The following is an 18841-nucleotide window of genomic DNA, read 5'->3' as shown; positions in this document are numbered from 1 at the left end:
GTTCCACAGAGGTCAGAGGGCAAGTGTTGCTCCAGCACCGTGGGGCTGCCTGTTCCACAAGGACTGATAGGAATGATTGACAGGAATGGCTGGACTTGATGATGCTAGCGGTCTTTTCCAACCTAGTGATTCTGTGATTCTGACTGGAGAGTGGGCATTGTCCCAGCATCACCCTGGCACCATGGGGCTGGGTTTTCCACAGGGACTGGAGAGCAAGCATCCTCCAGCACCAACACAGCTTTGTCCCAGCCCCTCTGGGCTGAGACTTCTGCAGGGACCAGAGAGTGGGCATCATCCTAGCACCACTGGGCTGGCTGTTCCGCAGGGACCAGAGGGCAGGCATCGTCCCAGCACTGCTGGGCTGAGTTTTCCGCAGGGATGGGAGGGTGGGCATCGTCCCAGCACCGCGGGGCTGGGTTTTCCGAAGGGACCAGAGGGCAGGCATCTTCCCAGCACTGCCCTAGCATCGTCCGGGCACCGCTGGTCTGAGTTTTCTGCAGGGACCGGAGGATGGGCATCGTCCCATCCCTGCTCCCAGCATCGTCCTAGCACCCCCCGCATCATCATCCTAGCACGGTCCCAGCACCGCAGGGTTGGGTTTTCCGCAGGCACCGGAGGGTGGGCATCGTCCCAGCACTGCCCCCAGCACCGTCCCATCCCCGCTCCCAGCATCATCCTAGCACCGCCCCGGCCACCTCCCCTCCCCGCCCCGGCCCCGAAGCGCTGCCCATTCCGCAGGGTCCGGCGGGCGGGCGCGGTGCAAGCGCCTCCCCAGCAGGGCATTGGTGGGCGGTGCTGGCTGTGTGACCCGCTCCGGGTGCACGGGCAAGGATGTGGCCGCTGCTGCTGCTCCTGCTGATGGCGTCGGTAGCGCCGGTGGCCGCTTACCTGTGCTGCGTGCGGCGGCACACGGGCAGCGCGGGGACCGGGGGGCGCCGCCGCCCGCACAGCGACCCCGTGAGCGCCGGGGAAGGGGCAGCGGGAGGTGGGAGAGGGGTGGTGGGGAGCGATGGGATCGCTGACTTGTCGCCTGCTTCTCCGCAGTGGGCACCGCGGCTGTGCGGAGCGGGGCTGCGCCTCTTCGTGCGAGTGGCCAACGCGGTGAGTACAGCCGAGGGGCTGCGGTATGAGCTGGGCACAGGGTAAACAAAGCGATAAAAACAGGGAAACGGGGGGAGATTGCCTTGGGAAAGTAAAATTCGCCTCTGTTTAGAATAGCAACGAAGCTGGTGAAGGGGCTGGAGAACAAGTTCTATGAGGAGCGGCTGAGAGAGCTGGGGTTGTTTAGTCTGGAGAAGAGGAGGCTGAGAGGAGACCTTATTACTCTCTACAACTGCCTGAAAGGAGGTTGTAGAGAGGAGGGAGCTGGCCTCTTCTCCAAAGTGACAGGGGACAGGACAAGGGGGAATGGCCTCAAGCTGCTCCTGGGGACGTTTGGACTGGATATCAGGAAAAAAATTTTCACAGAAAGGGTCATTTGGCACTGGCAGAGGCTGCCCAGGGAGGGGGTTGAGTCCCCGTCCCTGGAGGTATTTAAAAGCCTGGTAGACGAGGTGCTCAGGGACATGGTTAAGTGGCACATAGGAATGGTTGGACGCAATGATCCAAGAGGTCTTTTCCGACTTGGTGATTATGTGCTTCTATGATTCTATGAAATTGTAGGGAGCTTGCGGGTTTATGCATGGTTTTGGTTTTTTTTTGGAGAGAGGGTGTTGTGAGTGTTTTGTTGGCTTTGGGCTCTCCGCACCTCATCAAACTTGGGATGGAGTAGCCACCAGCTAGAATCCCTAGAATAGAATCATAGAATCCCTAGATTGGAAAAGACCTTTGAGATCAAGTCCAACTGTACCTGTGCACTACTAAACCATATCCCTAAGCACCCGTCTTTTAAACACCTCCAGGGAAGGTGACTCCAGCACCTGGGCAGCCCATTCCAGTGCCTGGTAACCCTTTTGGTGAAGAAATTTTTCTTCATGTCCAATCTGAATCTCTCCTGGCACAACTTGAGGCCGTTTTCTCTCATCCTGTCACTTGAGAGAAGAAACCAGCACCCACCTCGCTACAATCTCCTTTCAGGTAGCTGCAAACACTGTTTAGATGTCCCCTCAGCCTCCTTTTCTTTAGGCTAAACAACCCCAGTTCCCTCAGCTATTCCCCTTTTCCTCAGACATGAAGAAATTCGGGTCCATCGGACCTCTGAGTGGGGTTTGGGGACAGTGCTGAAGGCAGCTGCCTCCCTTTCCCCCCTCCATGTCCTTCCTGGGATGGGCTTTGGTGCCTTTGAGCCTGTGAGATGATTCCTGCCAAGGCTGATGTGGAGGAGGCATGCCCACAGGGTGCTTAGAGCAGAAAAGCATGCACCCCCTTGGCAGTGAGCACCTTGCAGCATCACTAACTTAAAAGCAGGTGGATTTTGTTGCTGCTTCTGCTGCTGAGCCTTTCCTTTAGAGCCAGTGTTGAGGTTAGAATCATGGAATCATAGAATGGTTTGGGTTGAAAGGGACCATGAAGGTCATCCAGTCCAACCCCCTGCAGTAAGCAGGGACATCTTCAGCTCAGTCAGGTTGCCCAGAGCCTCATCCAGCCTGACCTCGAATGTTTCCAGGGATGGGGCATCAACCATCTCTGGGAAACCTCTCCCAGTGTTTCACGACCCTCAGCATAAAAAATATCTTCCTAATTTCTGGTTTAAATCTCTCCTCTTTTCATTTAAAAACATTACCCCTTGTCCTGTTGCTGCAGGGCCTGCTAAAAAGTTTTCTCCCATCTTTCTTCTAAGCCCCCTTAAATACTGAAAGGCTGCAATAAGGTCTCCTCTGAGTCTTCTCCAAGCTGAACAACCGCAGCAATCTCAGCCTCTCTTCATAGGGTAGGTGTTCCAGGCCTTTGATCATGTTTGTGGCCTCCTCTGGACCAACTAGAACAGGTCCACGTCCTTCCTGTGCTGGCACAGAAGTCTCATTTACTGGGTACAGAGCTTGGCAGCTGTTTGGTCCTGGCAGGAAAGCTGATGGTGGGCTATAATTGTGAGGATACTTTGCAAATGGCCTTCTTCCAGGATACAATAAACAGAATACCTTTTTATCCTTTGTTTTGTGGCTGTTTCTGGTGCGTGGCCCTGGGCTTGTTTCCTTTCCTGACAGCCCCCTTGGAGGGGAGACATGAGATTTCAGTCTCCTACAGGTGTGTGCTGTCATAGATTAGATGTGATGTTCAAAAAGGGACTGAAATTCTTATGTAATGTGCAAGGCAACATTATCGCTTTGTGGATCTAGGAGTGAGAGCCTTGCTTCAGACTTGTAGCATGTTTGTACATCCCTTAACAGCTATTAAGACAGGGTAGAACAAGGCTGGTCTCTTTGGGACTGCTGGTATTGCTACACTGGGAACCAAGGTATTTGGAGAGTATTTTCAGCTGCCTTCTGCTATGGAGTCTTCTATTTTCTCATCTGTTTCCAAGTTCACTCGGTTTAGTGCAGGAGCTGGTTGAGCAACAGGAAAGATCCTAACAGTGGGATAAACAAAATAATAATAAGCTTTTACCTTATGCAATGTTTGCATAATCTGTGGAACATGAAGAAAGTAATGGATGGGAGCTATTTGGAAGTGTTGCAGCCTGCAGCTGCAGGCTTTCCAGGCAGAGTATGGGAAGGACAAAGGCAGGAGAGCCAGAAGAATACACTCCTTGTAGTTATATACATATGAGAAGTGGGAAGAAAGCATTTTGGGGCAATTTTGTGGTCTGAATACAAATATTTGTGCTGTTATTTTACTACATAGCAATGCATGCTTCCTAGGGTTCTCAGGTTGCAGCGATTGTGAGCACATTCTGCATTCCTTGTGTAATGAGGAAGGTGTTCAGGTCAAAGTTGCTGCAAACCAATGTTTCTGCTTACTTCCTTCTAGGCTTTTGGACAGATCTGCTTACTGCCATTCTTAATAAGGTAAGCATGGGGAGTTTTCTTCCCCAGTAAGTTTCTCTTTTTCCCTAACAGGGAAGCTGCATAACTTGATTGGAGAGTGAGAAAGATAATTTCTTAGATGTTGTTTACTAGATTAGATTACTTTTTTTGTAACTACTTTCCTCTGAGTAGACTTCTGTCAGAAGAAACTAACCTTTTCATCACACTCAGGTGCACAGAAATGGAATTTGCCAGCTTGCCTCTTGATCTTTTTGTTCTTTTGCTGAAGAGCAGCCGTTCTTTCTAAGCTTATGGATGTGCAAGTCTGCTGTGTTTATCACCAGTAGTGGTAAAAGAATAGTAGTAGTGGGGAAATGAGGCGAGACATAATGTTGAGGGGTTTTAGTATGTTCTTTTTAAAGATAGTGACTATTTTAGGTGACTTTTCTCCTTCTCTCTTACTTAGAATTCTGTTGAGAAATTGCACTTTCAAGTGTACGTTGCACTAAGAGCCACTTAGGTATCAGGAGCCTCAAGCATACGTTTGGCTCCTGTAGTTTGCCATCATTTGATGGGACATCTGTGCAGATCCCAGAACACTGAGAAATGTCTTACACACAGTTGGTATCCTGTAATTTTTACTTGGGGCATGGGCTTTTTGAGTGAATCAAACCCAGCCAAGTGTCACTGTTGTCACGCAGCTGATCACTTCTTGACATCTATAACAGCGTCTTGATTTAAAATCATAGAATAGTTTGGGTTGGAAGGGACCTTAAAAGATCATCTAGTTCCCACCCCCTTGCGATTTCCTTGCTTTAGGTGTTCCAAGCCCTGACTTCATGCTGCAGTCCCTGTTTAATTGGCTGCAAACAAACAATGTCAAAGTAGGCCATAGAAGAGTCTGGAGAGGTACTTGTTTAACAGGATTAGTGTTTGAATGTATGGCTTCTACTACTTTCTCCTTTTTTTTTTTTTATTTTTTCTCTTTGTTCTTGTCTTATTGGTCTGTGGGTGATTTGCCTAATTAAAAATGAATTGAAAACTTTCTCCATTTCTTTCCCAGCTTCGGTTTACAGAGACTGGCTGGCCTTATGTCAAGGGTAGGAAGTTTTGTTAAGCAAGCAGGATCCATTTTAGGAAAGGTGTGAGGGATTATCTTGTAACTGTTGCAGCTCCCTGTGGTGAGAGCAGGCTGCTAAAACAAAATGTTCCTGGGTAAGGTTCCCTTTGAACAGTCTGAAAAATTAGTCATGGTAAAGCTTGCAGAGCCTGGCAGTGACTCTTCTCTCTTTCAGGCTGAACAACTTCTCACTGATGCGTTCGCTTGACATTCATGAAGATCCCACGTTTATCCCGGAGGTTGCTGCGGAGGTTACAGAAGACAAGTCTGAGGCTAAAAGCACTTCAGATATTATTGAGCAGCTGATAGATACAAGGTCAGTATGCGATATAGAAGAACACACGTGTTGGCACTATTATATTCGTGGGAAGCTATTGTTGTTAGTAATCTGGATTAAAATCTTTTTCCACACTCAGCTACTTTACAAAACAAATAGTGTTGTCAGTCATCTTTTCTTTCGTAACTTAAAAAATCAGTGGTAGTTATAAGCAATGTGAAGTTTCTACAAGCTTCAGGGAATCTGCTTATTGGGGAGAGACTAAATTCCTGTAACCAGGATTCTGCTTACACTGTAAGAGCAGATACACTTAGCGGTTGGCTAGTCAGCGCACACTTTAAGTGAATTTGCAGGTGTGCTGCTGCTTGTCTGCAAGGAATCTAAAAGAGAATATATGGGTTGCTTGGAGGAGAGAGGGAATACAGGTTAGAAAGGAAGTCAACCACAAGAAATTAGGGTTTGTTAGTTAAGTGGCTTGGGTAAAAGCCTGCGAGCTCCTTGATTGCAGCCTGGACTTGATTAAATCCTGCTAGATTTCAGGCGAAACATTACTTACATGTGAAACATTACTTACACTTACGTGTCTCACTGAGGTGGGAGCACCTGGGCTGCTATGAATGTTCTCCCCATCTGGTTTTTCTTCTTTGTTGTGGGCCTATCCAGTAGTTACTGAAAATCTCAATGAGCCACACTTCATCAGCATCTCAGAGAGTGGGTTCTTTGTATGTATCTGAGCTTTTAGAAGGACTAAGCTTGCTCCCTGCTTGAGTTTTTAAGCTAGAACACTTTAGAGGGAGGGTCATGTTTCCTGCAGGCAGTGGTCAGAGCACGTGTAGCCTTCTGGTTTTTGTGTCTCCAGCTCTGCCAGTGATAGATCGAGAGCAGGTTACTGAAGCCTCGCCTCTTCCCTGCATAGCACATTATGGTGCCATATGCTGTCCTATTCCAGGATATGACTTCTGGTTAGAGTGATGATATGGAGACATCACACAAGTAGTAATTGTAGCTGGCTCTGCAGATGATCTTGTGCTCATCCTGTTGTGGTGAGAAACAGTGTATTTCTTATGTGCAAGAGCCATCAACTTGGCTCTTAAGCAGTTTGCTGATGTGTGTGTGCGTTACGGCCTCAAGCTGTGCCAGGGGAGGTTCAGATTGCACATTAGAAAAAATTTCTTCACCAAAAGGGTTCTCCGGCACTGGCAGAGGCTGCCCAAGGAGGTGGTTGAGTTTCCATCCCTGGAGGGATTTGAAAGATGGGTAGAGTAAGTGTTAGGGATATGATTTAGTAGTGAACAGGTACGGTTAGGCTTGATGGCCTCAAAGGTCTTTTCCAACCTAGTGATTCTACAATTCTATGGTAGTGTATCCTTTTGTGCGCTGCATAGTGCCTTTTCCCTGTCCGTAACCACAAAGTGTATGGTACTGCTGGCTATCTCTGCGTCAAACTTGTGACAGAGATCCCAGGAGCAAGTTTACCAGTATATTCTAGCTATTATGTAATGTTGCAGTGGTGAGTAGCAAATGTAAATTTGCAATAAATTTTGAACAGTTTAATGGCTGCTGTAGAAATACTGTGGAAATATGAAGCAACTAAACCATGGCAGCAAGACTGGCCCCTTATTTCCATGCAACCTTAGCATACCTGGTGTGTAGCATGTGTGCAAGGTGTCTGACACTGTGAGCTGAAATGCATAGGCTAGTGGTCTGAACAGTGACCAGCAGGTTTACTGTGAGTGATGTCCAAACCTGCACTGGACTGCAGTGCTGTAATCCGCGGGTCTAAAAAAAGGTGGCTTGGATGGTTCTCAGTTGCCCCTTTAATCCTTTTTTTGCAGGTCTGATTCTCCTAGCAATGGGTTTAGCTTCAAAGGCATCAAAGACTACCTGGACTGCTACCGGTAGGTGAAATTATGGTCTTGAAATAACCTCCCCTGTTGTGGGCTGCTACTCTCCCACAAGCTATCAGGCATCTCTTTGTTAGGATTGTCCTTGAGCAACCACCCTCTGCAGTCCTTTTCCTCTAATAGAATAATGAAGGAAAGCCAACTGGGAGAGCTGGAAAAACTTTTACAAGCCCCACAAGGATATTGAAGTGCTGTTTTCCTTGGCTTATTGGCAGTCTTCTCTGGAAGAGATTTTTATGTACCTTGTTTGCCCAAACATGTGAGTAAGAAGGAGAGGAAGGTTCATCTGGGCGATGCAAGTTGCACATACTTTGGGTCTCTGCAGAATCCCATTATTCCTCAGCTTCTTGTGCTCCTGTGAGCAGTTTGCCTGCTTTCGCCCAGTGAGTGCGTCCAGCTCAGGAAGAGCTGGAAGCACATCTCTGACTCTAAGGTTCTGCGAGCTCTTGGGTGCTCCCTGTTTATCTGCTGGTTCAGGAATATCTGGGTAACCCTCCTAGCTCCAGCCCCTACTCTAAGGGCTGGGGGCGTGCTGTGCAGGAAAATCCTCCCCTGAAGGAAGGTTTGCTTCCCCTCTCCTGTCTTGATGGTGTCAACTGTGTTGAAATCATCACCACACAAAGATTTTTATCTAGTTCTTGCTTACAGTTGTGACAGCTGCCATCTTGTTACATGAGAGACAAACCACAAACCCTGTGAGAGTGGTATGGGGGCCTTGTAACAAGATCCCAACTTCTCTCTTATAGGAGTGGGAAGCTGACGCCATCTCAGGTAGCAAAGAACATCATTGCCGTGCTGGAGGACTGCGACAAATCCACACCCCCACTCAGAGCCATAGTGCAATGGGACCAGGAGCAAATAATGCTGGTAATGTCTGCCTCTGGGAGGAGAGGGGCCTCTGCCACCCCAAGAGCAGCAGTATCCATTAGAATAGGGCAGAGGCTCTTCTGCTGGTATATTGCATAGAAAAATATGTATGTTTTTTCTCTCTCCTTGGAGTCCTTTAGAGGACTAAACAAGTGTGCGTTCCTTCCTGCAAAGAGTGGTAGCATTAAAGCAATCTGTTTTCTGCTGGTTGGCTATGCTTAAAGTGGGACGTCTGTGCTTATGTGGCACCTGCTAGCATAGATGCTTCCAACTAGTAGTTCCCATCAGCATATGGTGGAAGAAGAAAGAAACTTTTATAGTTTGACTCAGTAGAAGCCTGAGAGAGCCATTTTTGATATCTGTTCCGATACTGGTAATGACCTTCAGCTCAACTAAATATATAGAACATACACTTTTTTTTTTCCTCTATGCAGATGGCTGAGGCCTCCACTGCTCGTTACAGGAATAAATGTACCCTGTCTTATCTGGATGGCATCCCAGTATGTCTGAAAGAAGAGTTCAAAGTGGTGAGTTTCCTTGTCTATCTGTCAGTTCATGCTGCAGGTGGTCAACTTGGACAGCTCGCTATGACAAGGCCAACTCATCAGCAGAAGCCAGAGAATATATTTGTAATGAGGGGTAGTATGTGGGTTTGTAATGAGTAGGATTAACAAGTTTTGCCAAGTGAAGACAGATCTTGGGTACAGCAGGCGTGTTCCATATCTTGTACTGATCTCTTCAATCCATAGGAATTAGAGGATGGGGGTGGGAAACAGTCCCTCTTATAATAAAAATGAGAATGTATAAAAGCATCTGTAGCGGTGGGTGTAACTGTCTGTGTATCTCAAGTGCTGACTTTGTTCCACTGGCAAAGCATCCCTCTCTCCTTACCTTAAAGGGAAGAAATATGCAAGTTACTTTGAAATTTCCCACTTACAAGGAGTTTTGCCTGCAACCTGACAACATTTTCCATTAAATACTCCTGGCAATGCCATCAAGCTGTTGTAGGCTCTGCAGAGACCTACCCATAGGGTGGGAAGTCCTGGTTATGTACGGATTCTTCCATTGCTGCCTTGAAGTAAAGAGTGCTTAGCTTACTCTAAAAATGAGTCCATCTGGCATTGTGGCATTTATCTAAACTTGGTGGCTTGCTTCAAAGCACTACAGAACTAAAATGCTGCAGCTCTGTCTGTAGACAAATGGAAAATAGAGCTCCTGTGTGCTGTGGGGCCAAGGTGATTGTTCTGCAATTGCATTGCTGCAGGGAGGCAGACATTTTGACCATCTACCTGTTCTGCTCTCTGTATCATGGTATTAAAAGGACTCCTCTACATGGGAGAAGGACCAAATATTGAAGGATTAAGTGTCCCTCCTAATAGAAACCAGCACAAGACAAGTTGAAGAGTGAAACTACCTAGCCCTTAGTTACCTCTGTGGGTCCTAATGTCTAGGATCTGTTTTGAAGTTGAAGTGCACATGTGAAGCAAGCGCACATGCCTGCCTACCTTGCCAGGGTTTTAGGATGTATAATAAGGTGTTTTTTTGCTAAGGTACCTTACCATCACCGAGTGGGAACAGTGTATCTTGGGACAGAGCCTGAAACAGAAGATGCTACAGTGGCCAAGAAGCTGCGAGAGGCTGGGGCTGTCATTATTGGAGTCTCAAATATGCATGAACTAGGGACTGGAACAACTGGATGCAATCCTAACAGGTAAAAATCCCTTTCCTCTCTCTTCCTCCCAGTTTAGAAAGACCTTAAAGTCTGTCCAGAACTGACAAGGAAGGGCACAAAAATAGGTTAAGCATTTAAGAACAAAATTGACAGAAGCACCCTATGCAGGGAGAACGCTGGGGGTATGAAAACCCAGCATTGTAGATTTGACGGTCTATTAGAGTAGCCTGAAGGATCCTGAAACGAAAGGAAGGAGAGGATCCAAGTAGTGTCAGCTGAGTAAGGAATTTATTTTGCCAGGCCTTACAGGCCTGGAGGATGAGCAGTGACAGAAAACAAACAAGTAGTAGTCTAATGCTCAGTTGCAGTAATGGCTAAAGGCCCAGAACAGTGAGAAGAGATACAGTCATCTCAGGAGAATATAGTGATTTCATTTCCTAGCTAAACCAGGTTTACTGGCATTTGCTTTACTGTTGTGAATTCTCCAGTTATAGCCAAGCTGAGAACGGCTATTCCAGAGCAGTGGTCCTCGCATCCTTAATAAGCCATGTGCAGAGCCATGCTTCGTGCATGTGCAGCTGGATGGAACTGGGGCTCCCTCTCAGCTGCAACAACCTGCCAGAGTGTTTCCTGACTGCGTGAAGCCAACTGGATACCCTGCTGCCTGGCAGGTCTCTTTGGTGTCTGGGGACTGTGGTCAGACTTGAGACTTTGGGACTATGGTTAAAGGGCAGAGCTGGGGATGTTGACATGCTCGTCTGGAGGAATTGTTGGTCACCAACTGCTCTGCCTTTTGGAACTGCGTAGTGCACCGTGGCAGGCAGTAATGGCACAGTGCTGTCACAGACAGAGAAGTTGGTGTGGCATCCTTTTGCTTTGAGTTTGTGTCTTTTGGATAGGCTACTTACGGTAACAAGAGTTTGGACTCTGAGGCACAAGCCTTTTCTGCATCTTGTTTTCTAGAGACACAGGACTATCTGGAATTAAATGGTATCTATTTACTAAAAGATCAGAATCCATGAGCTGTGTTTCTGGATCTTTTCCTGCTGTGTAGAGCATGCAGTCCATCCTATCAAAAGATTCAACACTATTTGTCTGCTTCAGGTACCACAAGATCCCAAGGAATCCCTACAAGCCTAACCACTTCACGGGTGGGAGCTCCAGTGGGTCAGCAGCAGCTGTAGCAGCAGGTAGGTGGTCCTAAATGGAGTTCAGGGGTGATGGGAGGAAGATCCTGAGCCTAAGTACCTCAAGCATTTAGTCTTTATGGAGGCATTTAGAAGCTGGAGGGAACTCTTTTCTGAACAGAGATCTCTATGTGCTGTGTTGGCTACAGCTGCTGGTAGAACGGACAGGGTAACACAATGCCTCTCTGATCACAGGCCAACATGTGGGTTTTTTGTAGGTCTCTGCCCGGTGGCTATTGGTACAGATGGAGGTGGCTCTGTGAGGATTCCTGCTTCATTCTGTGGTGTGGTGGGGCTGAAAGGTAAAGCCCTTTAATCATGGAGAGTGGGTGTGTCTTGTTCCCTGTATCAGACAAAAAGCCACAAAGAAGATGGGGACAGTCTGTTAATTCCTGTCAAGCAAAACTTGACCAGAGAAACTTTGGGTTACAACCCCCTGAACAGTCATGTGGGTTGGATGGGCAGACTGGAAGTATTTTTAGTACTGCCTATTGAACAGATATTAAAAAACCCCGAACTTGAGTTAAATGATAAACAAATTTGTACTGCTTTTATTTCTATCCACTTGTCCTTTTTCAGTCTTTCTCCTTTACTGGGAGGTATTCCTGACATAGTTGGGTATCTATAGTGAGCTGGTGAAAAGCATCTCCACTTGTGGTGGCTTGCCATCCGCCTAGTTACGTGGAGAGGCTGATGCTGTTCAGATTTGTTTCTGGTAACTTAAACCTAGTGATTGGCTTGTATGAAACTAGGATGTAGCCATTCCCTCTTATCTCAGTGTTACAAGAAGTAGCAATGCAGTTTTTGCAGTAAGAATTAATGTAATCAAGGAGGATGTGCAGAGGATGTAAGGAATGCACAGGGCAGTGTCTGTAGCATGGAAGGTGGCAAGGCAGGATTGTCACTTGGAGGAGATGCCAGCCTTTGGGAATGATTTATCATTCCAAAGGATCTCAGCTGCTTCATCTGAGAACAGATACTTGGCCATTACTCTGTTTTTCTATCTTTTATGTGTGATCAACTTAATTAATCTTGATTCATCAGAGGAAGATGATGACAACAATGGATAAAATGTAACTTGTCAGAAAGGTGGTACAAGTACTCACAGAAGTCATTTGGTGCTTGGCATAAAGTCTCACTGGTGAAGTGGGTGAGATCTCCCTGGGGGTGGTATCTCCTGCTGTTGATAGTCCTGCTCCTGCCTCTCCACCCTCTATACCGTAGATGCTGCTTCTACGTATTTAAATGCATGTATTTCCAAATGTCCCTGCACATTTCCCCTCAACTAAATAATTTCGTGTGAGGGGAAAACAGTTTCACTTTTTGTTGAATGCATCTGTTTCACTGGTGTGACGGGTGGTAGTCAGCAGAACAGGGTACTGACAGATGAGTTACTGAGCTCTGAAACTACAGACCTAAGTGTCTGGCAGGGGTTTGTTGCTTAGTGACCAGATGCACGAGAGCCATTGGTGTCACATCTTACCAGCGACTACTGCTATCTAACTGATGGCCCGTTTCTTTTTCTCTAGGTACATTTGGGCGCATCAGTGCTCACGGCAGCTTGCCACTCTCCTACTCCACCGTCAGCGTAGGTAAGAGGAGTTGTGCTCCACTTCAGGGACCTTGCTGTGTGGTCCTCTCACAGGGGAGGCAATCTCTGCCTACAAAAGATGTTGGGAGGAAGGTACTGTTTACCCCTCGTCACATTTTCATAACTGATCTGTCTTTTAACAGGCCCTATCTGTGCATCAGTGGCAGATGCAGCCATTGTTTACAGTATCCTCGCTGAACCAGATCCACTCTATCCATACGGTAGGTGAGCCTTCTCTCTTCTTTAGCCCAGGTGCTCGGACTTCCTGGAGGCATCCTAGTTGAAAGGAGGAACTCTTGTTTGTTCTCTACAGGACTAAAACAGCCCAAAGCAACCCTATCTGATATGTGTGCTCCTGACCTGAAAGGCTTAAAACTAGGAGTGGACTGGACATTTTTTAAGGTGCCTGTTCTCTCTCTCTTTCTACTGCTTTGCAAAATGACATTTTAAAGGTATTCAATGCCTTCACTGTTCTCTTGACTGATGTCATTGGAGCTTCTCGCATTTAATCCTATGACTGGAAGAGAATATAGCCTGTGTGAAAACATCGACAGGGATACATTTCTTTTCTAAGGCAGCCTTTGGAGTAAAAGTCTGTTAGAAGCATGAGGAAAGGTAATGACTGTATAGTTGATGGCAGTATGTTTCCTCATACTCCGCTTTCTTGCAAGCAATGCTTCTGAACTAATTACAAAAGGCAGTTATTTGAAAATCAAATGAAGAAAACCAGTGTATCCATTTGGTGACAAAGCTGTAGCTGCTGAGTGATATTTCATTATTCCAATGTAGAAACCAAACTTGCAAGGTAGTATTGCCTGGCAATTGTGATGCAATGCCACAAATGTGCTCACAGTTTCTTCCCTGGAGGAAAACAAGGACCCTTTCTGGCCCTGCCCCAGTGCAGTGGGGGAGTGTCCTCTTCTTTGGAAAAGATGACCTTTCCTTTTCCTTAGGGGTATAAGCTGCAAGCTGTTCCCTTGGAGCAGGTGGCCTAAGGCAGGGCTGTGTTTCACTACCATTAGGGATAGGGACAAGGAAGGACAGATGCCCCCGGGAGCATGCTTACCAAAGAAAAGTGGTTGCTAAAGTCTACTTAGTTCTTTCCTCTTATTCTCTAGGCATGTGATGCTGAAGTCCTGTCCATCTGTGAGAAAGGTAAAGAGGAAAAGTTTGTAAGTCTCTTATTCTGCCTGATGTCATGGTATCATTTTGGTGCTCCTCTTATGTATGTAATAAAACGATCTTGCCTGAAGTGCTTAAAGACAGATGCTTAAAGAGGACTGTCTGGGCAAACAGCAATAGCTTTATAGTAGGGGGCCATTCCTGACTGTAGAGGGTTAAAAAGCTCAGCAGTTGAAGGCTTGTCAGGTTACAATGGAACAACACAGTCCATTGTGCTAAGCCTCTGTCTGTATAAAGAAAGATCTGTGTTCAGTAATGCTTACTCTGCAAGCTTTAATGGTAGAAGACTTTTTAAGAGAGGGACTTGTTTCACAATATAATGTTCAGTAGGAAAGACAGGGCTAGGTCTTTGTGAATGCATCCAGTCTTCTGGTATTTCCTTGAAATTAGCCAAATGGTGCCTCTAGGGTGGCTTTGTCAGATTTTAGACTAAGCAAAATTGACCCTGGTGAGTACTTGGGAGGGGAGGAGAAAGACTCTACAATGCTTGGTATAGTAGTTGTTCTCCTGTGCATTGGAGCTCAGATAGTTCATGGTATTCACAGGCTTGCTTTGCCTGGAATTTCTTCAGCCTCCTTTGTTCCATAGACACTCACACTTCTACATGTGTAGAATTTTCTTAGGAGAGGTGCATCATAAGCCACTGAAATCGGCAAGCTTGGGTAGTTATGACGAAGCTAGGGTTAAAGAAAGAAGAGGATTCTTTTTAGAAGGCAAAAGATCGCTTTTCCTGAAGTTCTGGTGTTCAGCCCTACTAAAGTACATTGGGATTTAGTGAACCTATGCTGTTGACCTGGTCTCTCTTGAGTATTCCCTGGGTGGTTCTACCATTATGGTTCAACAGAGGCTTTGAATGGGAATCTGGTGATGCTAAATGACCACTTCCTGCTGATAGAAAACCAGTCATGTCGAGTGCTCCATGTGTCAGTCCACCTTTAATCTTTGTGTTAACTGGGGTACTAGAGGGAGATGAATTTGCCCAGAACGTAGCGGGTAAGTTAAGAACCTGTTTGCAAGCAGGTTGGAATATTACGGTGTAGTTTGGCTGAAGGCTTTTAACTACAAGGAGCAGCTGCAGCAGTCTGCATGCCACATGATGCGCTGAAAATGCTTTCCTTGTAATGGCCTGTGGGTTCTCTAACTTCTAAAGGGGATGGGGGTTCTCGGCCCTTTTAAGAAGCCTGTGCTTTATGTATTCTGTATGCAGCTGTGGAGCACTTGCAGAGTCTGGGAGCCAGCGTGGTTGAAATACCTCTTCCAGAGTTGGAAGAGATGCGAGTAGCACACGTAATCTGCATTCTCAGTGAGATGAGGGACTTCCTGCAACCTGACTTCAATAAACATTTCCAGGAAATGGTAAGTAGCAGTAGTTTGGTAGTAGCTGTGTCCCAACTGACACAGAACAAGTGTCACATTAGTGAGAAACCTGAGGGTCTCCTGCTTTTTCTATAACAAACCACCTGTTGGATGACTACTGATTCAGGATGGCAGACCTGGAAGAGAACTCCTGGGCTATTGCATTCGGTTTCTTGCAAAGGAAGATGTTTTCTCTTTCAGAATTTGGAGACACGGGCTAACCTGGCTTTGGCTTCTCAGTTCACAGCTCTGGATTATATTACGGTAAGGAGTACACTGTGGTGAGGGCTGAAGGGAGGCACTGAGTGGAACTGTAAAGGTGGGGTAGAGGATTACTCTTAAACTCCCCCCACACATGGAAAGATACCACCCAGCTGTACTGCCCTCTGCTGTGAAGGCATGCCGAATGGTGGCACCCTAGAGAGGATGTGTGTCGCCTGGACTGGTGTCCTGCATCTTGATTCCAAACTGCAGGAATGGTTTCTTCTTTCGCAAAGGCACAGGCTCTGATGGGAAGTCCCTGTCAACATCAAACATGAGCCTCATGAACCAAGAGGGCCTGGTCAGACAGTAGTCTCTCTGCTTGCAGGCAAATCGACAGAGAACTCGGAGCATGAGATTTTTGCGAGACATCTTCACCACTGTGAACTGTATCCTTACACCAGGTATTGGCAGTCTTGGCTAAAGAGTGGTCCCCAACAGCTATGTGGTACATTTTAAGAACAGTCACTGCATTAAATTTCCCTTCTCAATTTTAAGAGTATGAGATTTCTGCAAATACTTTGCTGTGCCTTGAGCCTTTAGAAGATCACGCAGCCTGGTTAGAAAGACTGCTGCATATTTCTAGATCTGTGTATTTCTAGACTTACTGCCTATATCCATGGCAGTGAAAAACTCTTTCTTGGTATTTGAAACAAGCTGCAGAGCCAGCACATTTACACAGGAGAGACAGGTACTTATATGCAAATGTTCTTGCTTTAAATAGAAACCGCTTAATTTATAAATCCAAGCAACCTGATTGCATTCCAGGGGTGCAAATTTGCGTTGCCAATGTGTAGCAAACATATGGCTTTAATGAACTGAGCTGTTCCTCGAAGGTTGCTTGACTCTTCCTTTGCTCTTTAAGCACTGGATCAGGTTGCCCAGAGCAGCTGTGGAATAAAGCCATTTGGACATGGTCCTAGACAACCTGTTCTGGCTGACCATTTTTTAGGTGGAAGGTTAGACAAGATGACCTCCTGAGGTCCCTTTCAATCTCAATCATTTTGTTATTTCTCCGCAGGTGTTCCTTCCACTGCACCAAGAATCTATGAATCTGACCTTTTGACTGGAAGCAGTGATTCTTCCTTCACAGTCCGGTCCATGAGGTAAAGAGGAGTGCTGTTTGCACTACAGAAGCAAATGTTTGGGAGCAGCTGGAGACTAGCTGCACTAACTGAAGGAGCTCAGACTGTACAGCAAGAGAGCTCGATCCTAGCTGGCTCTCAAAAAAGGATGACACTGTTGCTGTCCCAGTGCAGAAATGCTGATGACAGCTTTTCCCTCAGGTTCATGCAGCTTGGTAACTTCACTGGGATTCCAGGCATTGTGGTCCCCATTGGATATTCTACTGCTGGGCTTCCCATCAGCTTCCAGGTGAGTATTGTCTTTTTGTGAATGCCAAGCCACAAAATTCACAACTGGCTTTTTCCTGAACCACTAAAACCATGTTCCTGCTGTTCCACACAGCACACTTGTTGGCAAGTACTGGTAATACAAGTTTTAACTTGTGGGTGAAGAGATTTGCCCTCACTCACTCCTGAATGGCAGAGGGACTCTTCAGGTACCTGGAGATAAGATTCCTCTGTCTCCCTGTCAGCTTACATGAGTACCCAATATTTTTCATTATTCTTTCTTCTCTTTTTCTTATTTCTCATTTCTGTAACTTCTTTATGTCCTTGAAATGGGTTTCATGTCAATGAAGGGTCCATGTCTTGTAACTGTAAGTCACACAGCTGGGTTTATCCCAAGTGTAGTGATGCCATACGTACTGGGGTGAAAAGGAAAAGCATGTGTCCTTCAGGTGCAGTTGGGGGAAAAGAATTGGTTCTCCAGGGCTTTCAGGAATGTCTGAATGTGATGATTCTACTTTTCCTCCCCCCCTTTCTTTTTCTGCCTCTTTAATCTTCTCCCAGGTCATGGCAAAATGGTGGGATGAAGCTGTTCTTCTGAGGATTGGCCTGAAGCTAGAGCAGTTCCGTTACCAGACCAAAAAGCCATCCATTTATTACGACATCCTTGCATAACAGAGTGATCACAATGTGGAATAAGTCTTTTTATTCCTAGTTTGACCTGACCAAGTGTTAGAGTGGACTGGTTTTCAGTGTTCATCCGAGTAAGGGTTAGTAGCAGGCCCATTTGAGGAATGGGGAGGAACACTTGTCTAAGCAGGCACTGATGCTGAGCAGACACCATTTCAGCTCTGTTTGTTATTGGATGGCCTGATTTATACTGGGGAGGCCAATTGTGCTAGCTAGTTCCTTGCTGTGTTTTTGCTAACAGAGGAAGCTGCAACTATCTTCTTCAACTTCTTTCCATCGGGAGGTCCTGTGCAAAGATGGAAGACGGTTCCACCTGCAGCAAAGTATGTAGGCAGTTCATACTGTGAATGGAAAGGTACACTCTACAGACCTTAAACCTTCTCACAGAACTCCTGCTGCTCCAGGATATAACAAATGCACTCTTTTGAGAGGAGACGGCAGAAATAATGCCTTGCTCCCTTTAAATGAGGATCTTAAACTACCTGACTGCAGGTGTATTTATGTTTTGCTGCCTTACTTAAAGAGTCCCTCAGAGCAAAATAGAAAGCCAGTAGCTAAGGAAGTGTCACTGTACTTCTGTCCCTTAAGCTGTAAACAGTGTAAAATCAGTCTAATTCTTGCACAAAGTATGGGTGTGCTCACTGCATAAACAGCCCTACCTACCTTCAGCCTTCATGGAAGGGGAAAAGACAGCAGGGCATAAGCCTCATCAACTTGGTGACCCACGTCCCTGGTGCAGGCTTCTGCCTTTCTGTTGCACATCTCTATTTCCCAAGCTAAGCCTTGGAGAACCTCCTTTCTCCTACTGGTTGGTTAAGTATAAGCTCGCTATCATTTAGGTGTTCGAATGAGGGAAACTACTTGGCAATGCTGGGAAATACTGTCTAAGGGGTGCTGATCCAGCTAATACAAACAGGTGAAGTTTGTAGGAAACGCTACTGAACTACTGCAAGAATTGAAGCTGGGTGCAAGAATGGTGTTGCACAAAGCCTTGTGCAGCCAAAGAGCCACCTCTGGAGGTAATAAGCCACCACCCTCTTATCCCAAGGTAGTCAAGGTAGCCTTAAGACCTGGATTAAAGATGAAGCTAACGTATGTGAAGCAAGACATTGCTCTGCGCCACAGTACTATTTCACTGGAAAGCCCCAAACTGAACTCCTAAGTACCTGTGTCCTGCCAGTAGCACTAGGGCCTGTGAAAGGAAAGAAAAGGCCTAGAAGTAACAAAAAATCTAAGCCGCCTTGTTCATTTTGGAGTAGCTTGAGGTTAATGCTCAGAGACATCTGTTGTCTACCCCATCGGGTATCCTGGGTTTGTGACCAGGCTGCTGGAGAAGCCATCTTAGATACCAGAGCAAAGATCATCACTGTATTCTTTCTTGGCTTGGAAGGAAAGAAGGAAGAGAAAGTAGTTGCAATTTCTCCAAAACTCGGTACAGTTTGGGATTTTTCCCCTGTATGTTTTAAGTCTTTAAACAGAGCTA

General features: G+C 46.3%; 1 protein-coding gene across 1 annotated transcript; it reads left to right on the top strand.

Annotated features, from left to right (window-relative positions):
* The first annotated feature begins 726 nt into the window (after positions 1-726).
* Positions 727-18801, top strand: LOC104055856 (uncharacterized). Its single transcript, XM_054073706.1, has 20 exons — positions 727-957; positions 1045-1101; positions 3907-3944; positions 5198-5338; positions 7135-7197; positions 7950-8070; positions 8505-8597; positions 9621-9781; positions 10847-10932; positions 11148-11231; positions 12459-12521; positions 12664-12741; positions 12834-12922; positions 13639-13675; positions 14910-15058; positions 15260-15322; positions 15648-15723; positions 16341-16425; positions 16606-16693; positions 17233-18801. The coding sequence occupies exons 1-20, from the start codon at positions 832-834 to the stop codon at positions 17341-17343; spliced, it is 1809 nt and encodes a 602-aa protein (XP_053929681.1). The 5' UTR covers positions 727-831; the 3' UTR covers positions 17344-18801.
* The last annotated feature ends 40 nt before the right edge of the window (positions 18802-18841 follow it).

Source organism: Cuculus canorus, chromosome 1 (genome assembly GCF_017976375.1).
Source record: "Cuculus canorus isolate bCucCan1 chromosome 1, bCucCan1.pri, whole genome shotgun sequence".
Taxonomy (NCBI): Eukaryota; Metazoa; Chordata; class Aves; order Cuculiformes; family Cuculidae; genus Cuculus; species Cuculus canorus.
This window is presented reverse-complemented; position numbering and strand designations above follow the sequence as displayed.

Excerpts from the sequence above, each read along its gene's own strand:
- LOC104055856 (XM_054073706.1), top strand. The coding sequence starts at position 832 with ATGTGGCCGCTGCTGCTGCTCCTGCTGATGGCGTCGGTAGCGCCGGTG. Across the intron at positions 5,339-7,134 it reads GAGCAGCTGATAGATACAAG|GTCTGATTCTCCTAGCAATG; the intron begins GTCAGTATGCGA and ends CTTTTTTTGCAG. Across the intron at positions 10,933-11,147 it reads AGCAGCAGCTGTAGCAGCAG|GTCTCTGCCCGGTGGCTATT; the intron begins GTAGGTGGTCCT and ends GGTTTTTTGTAG.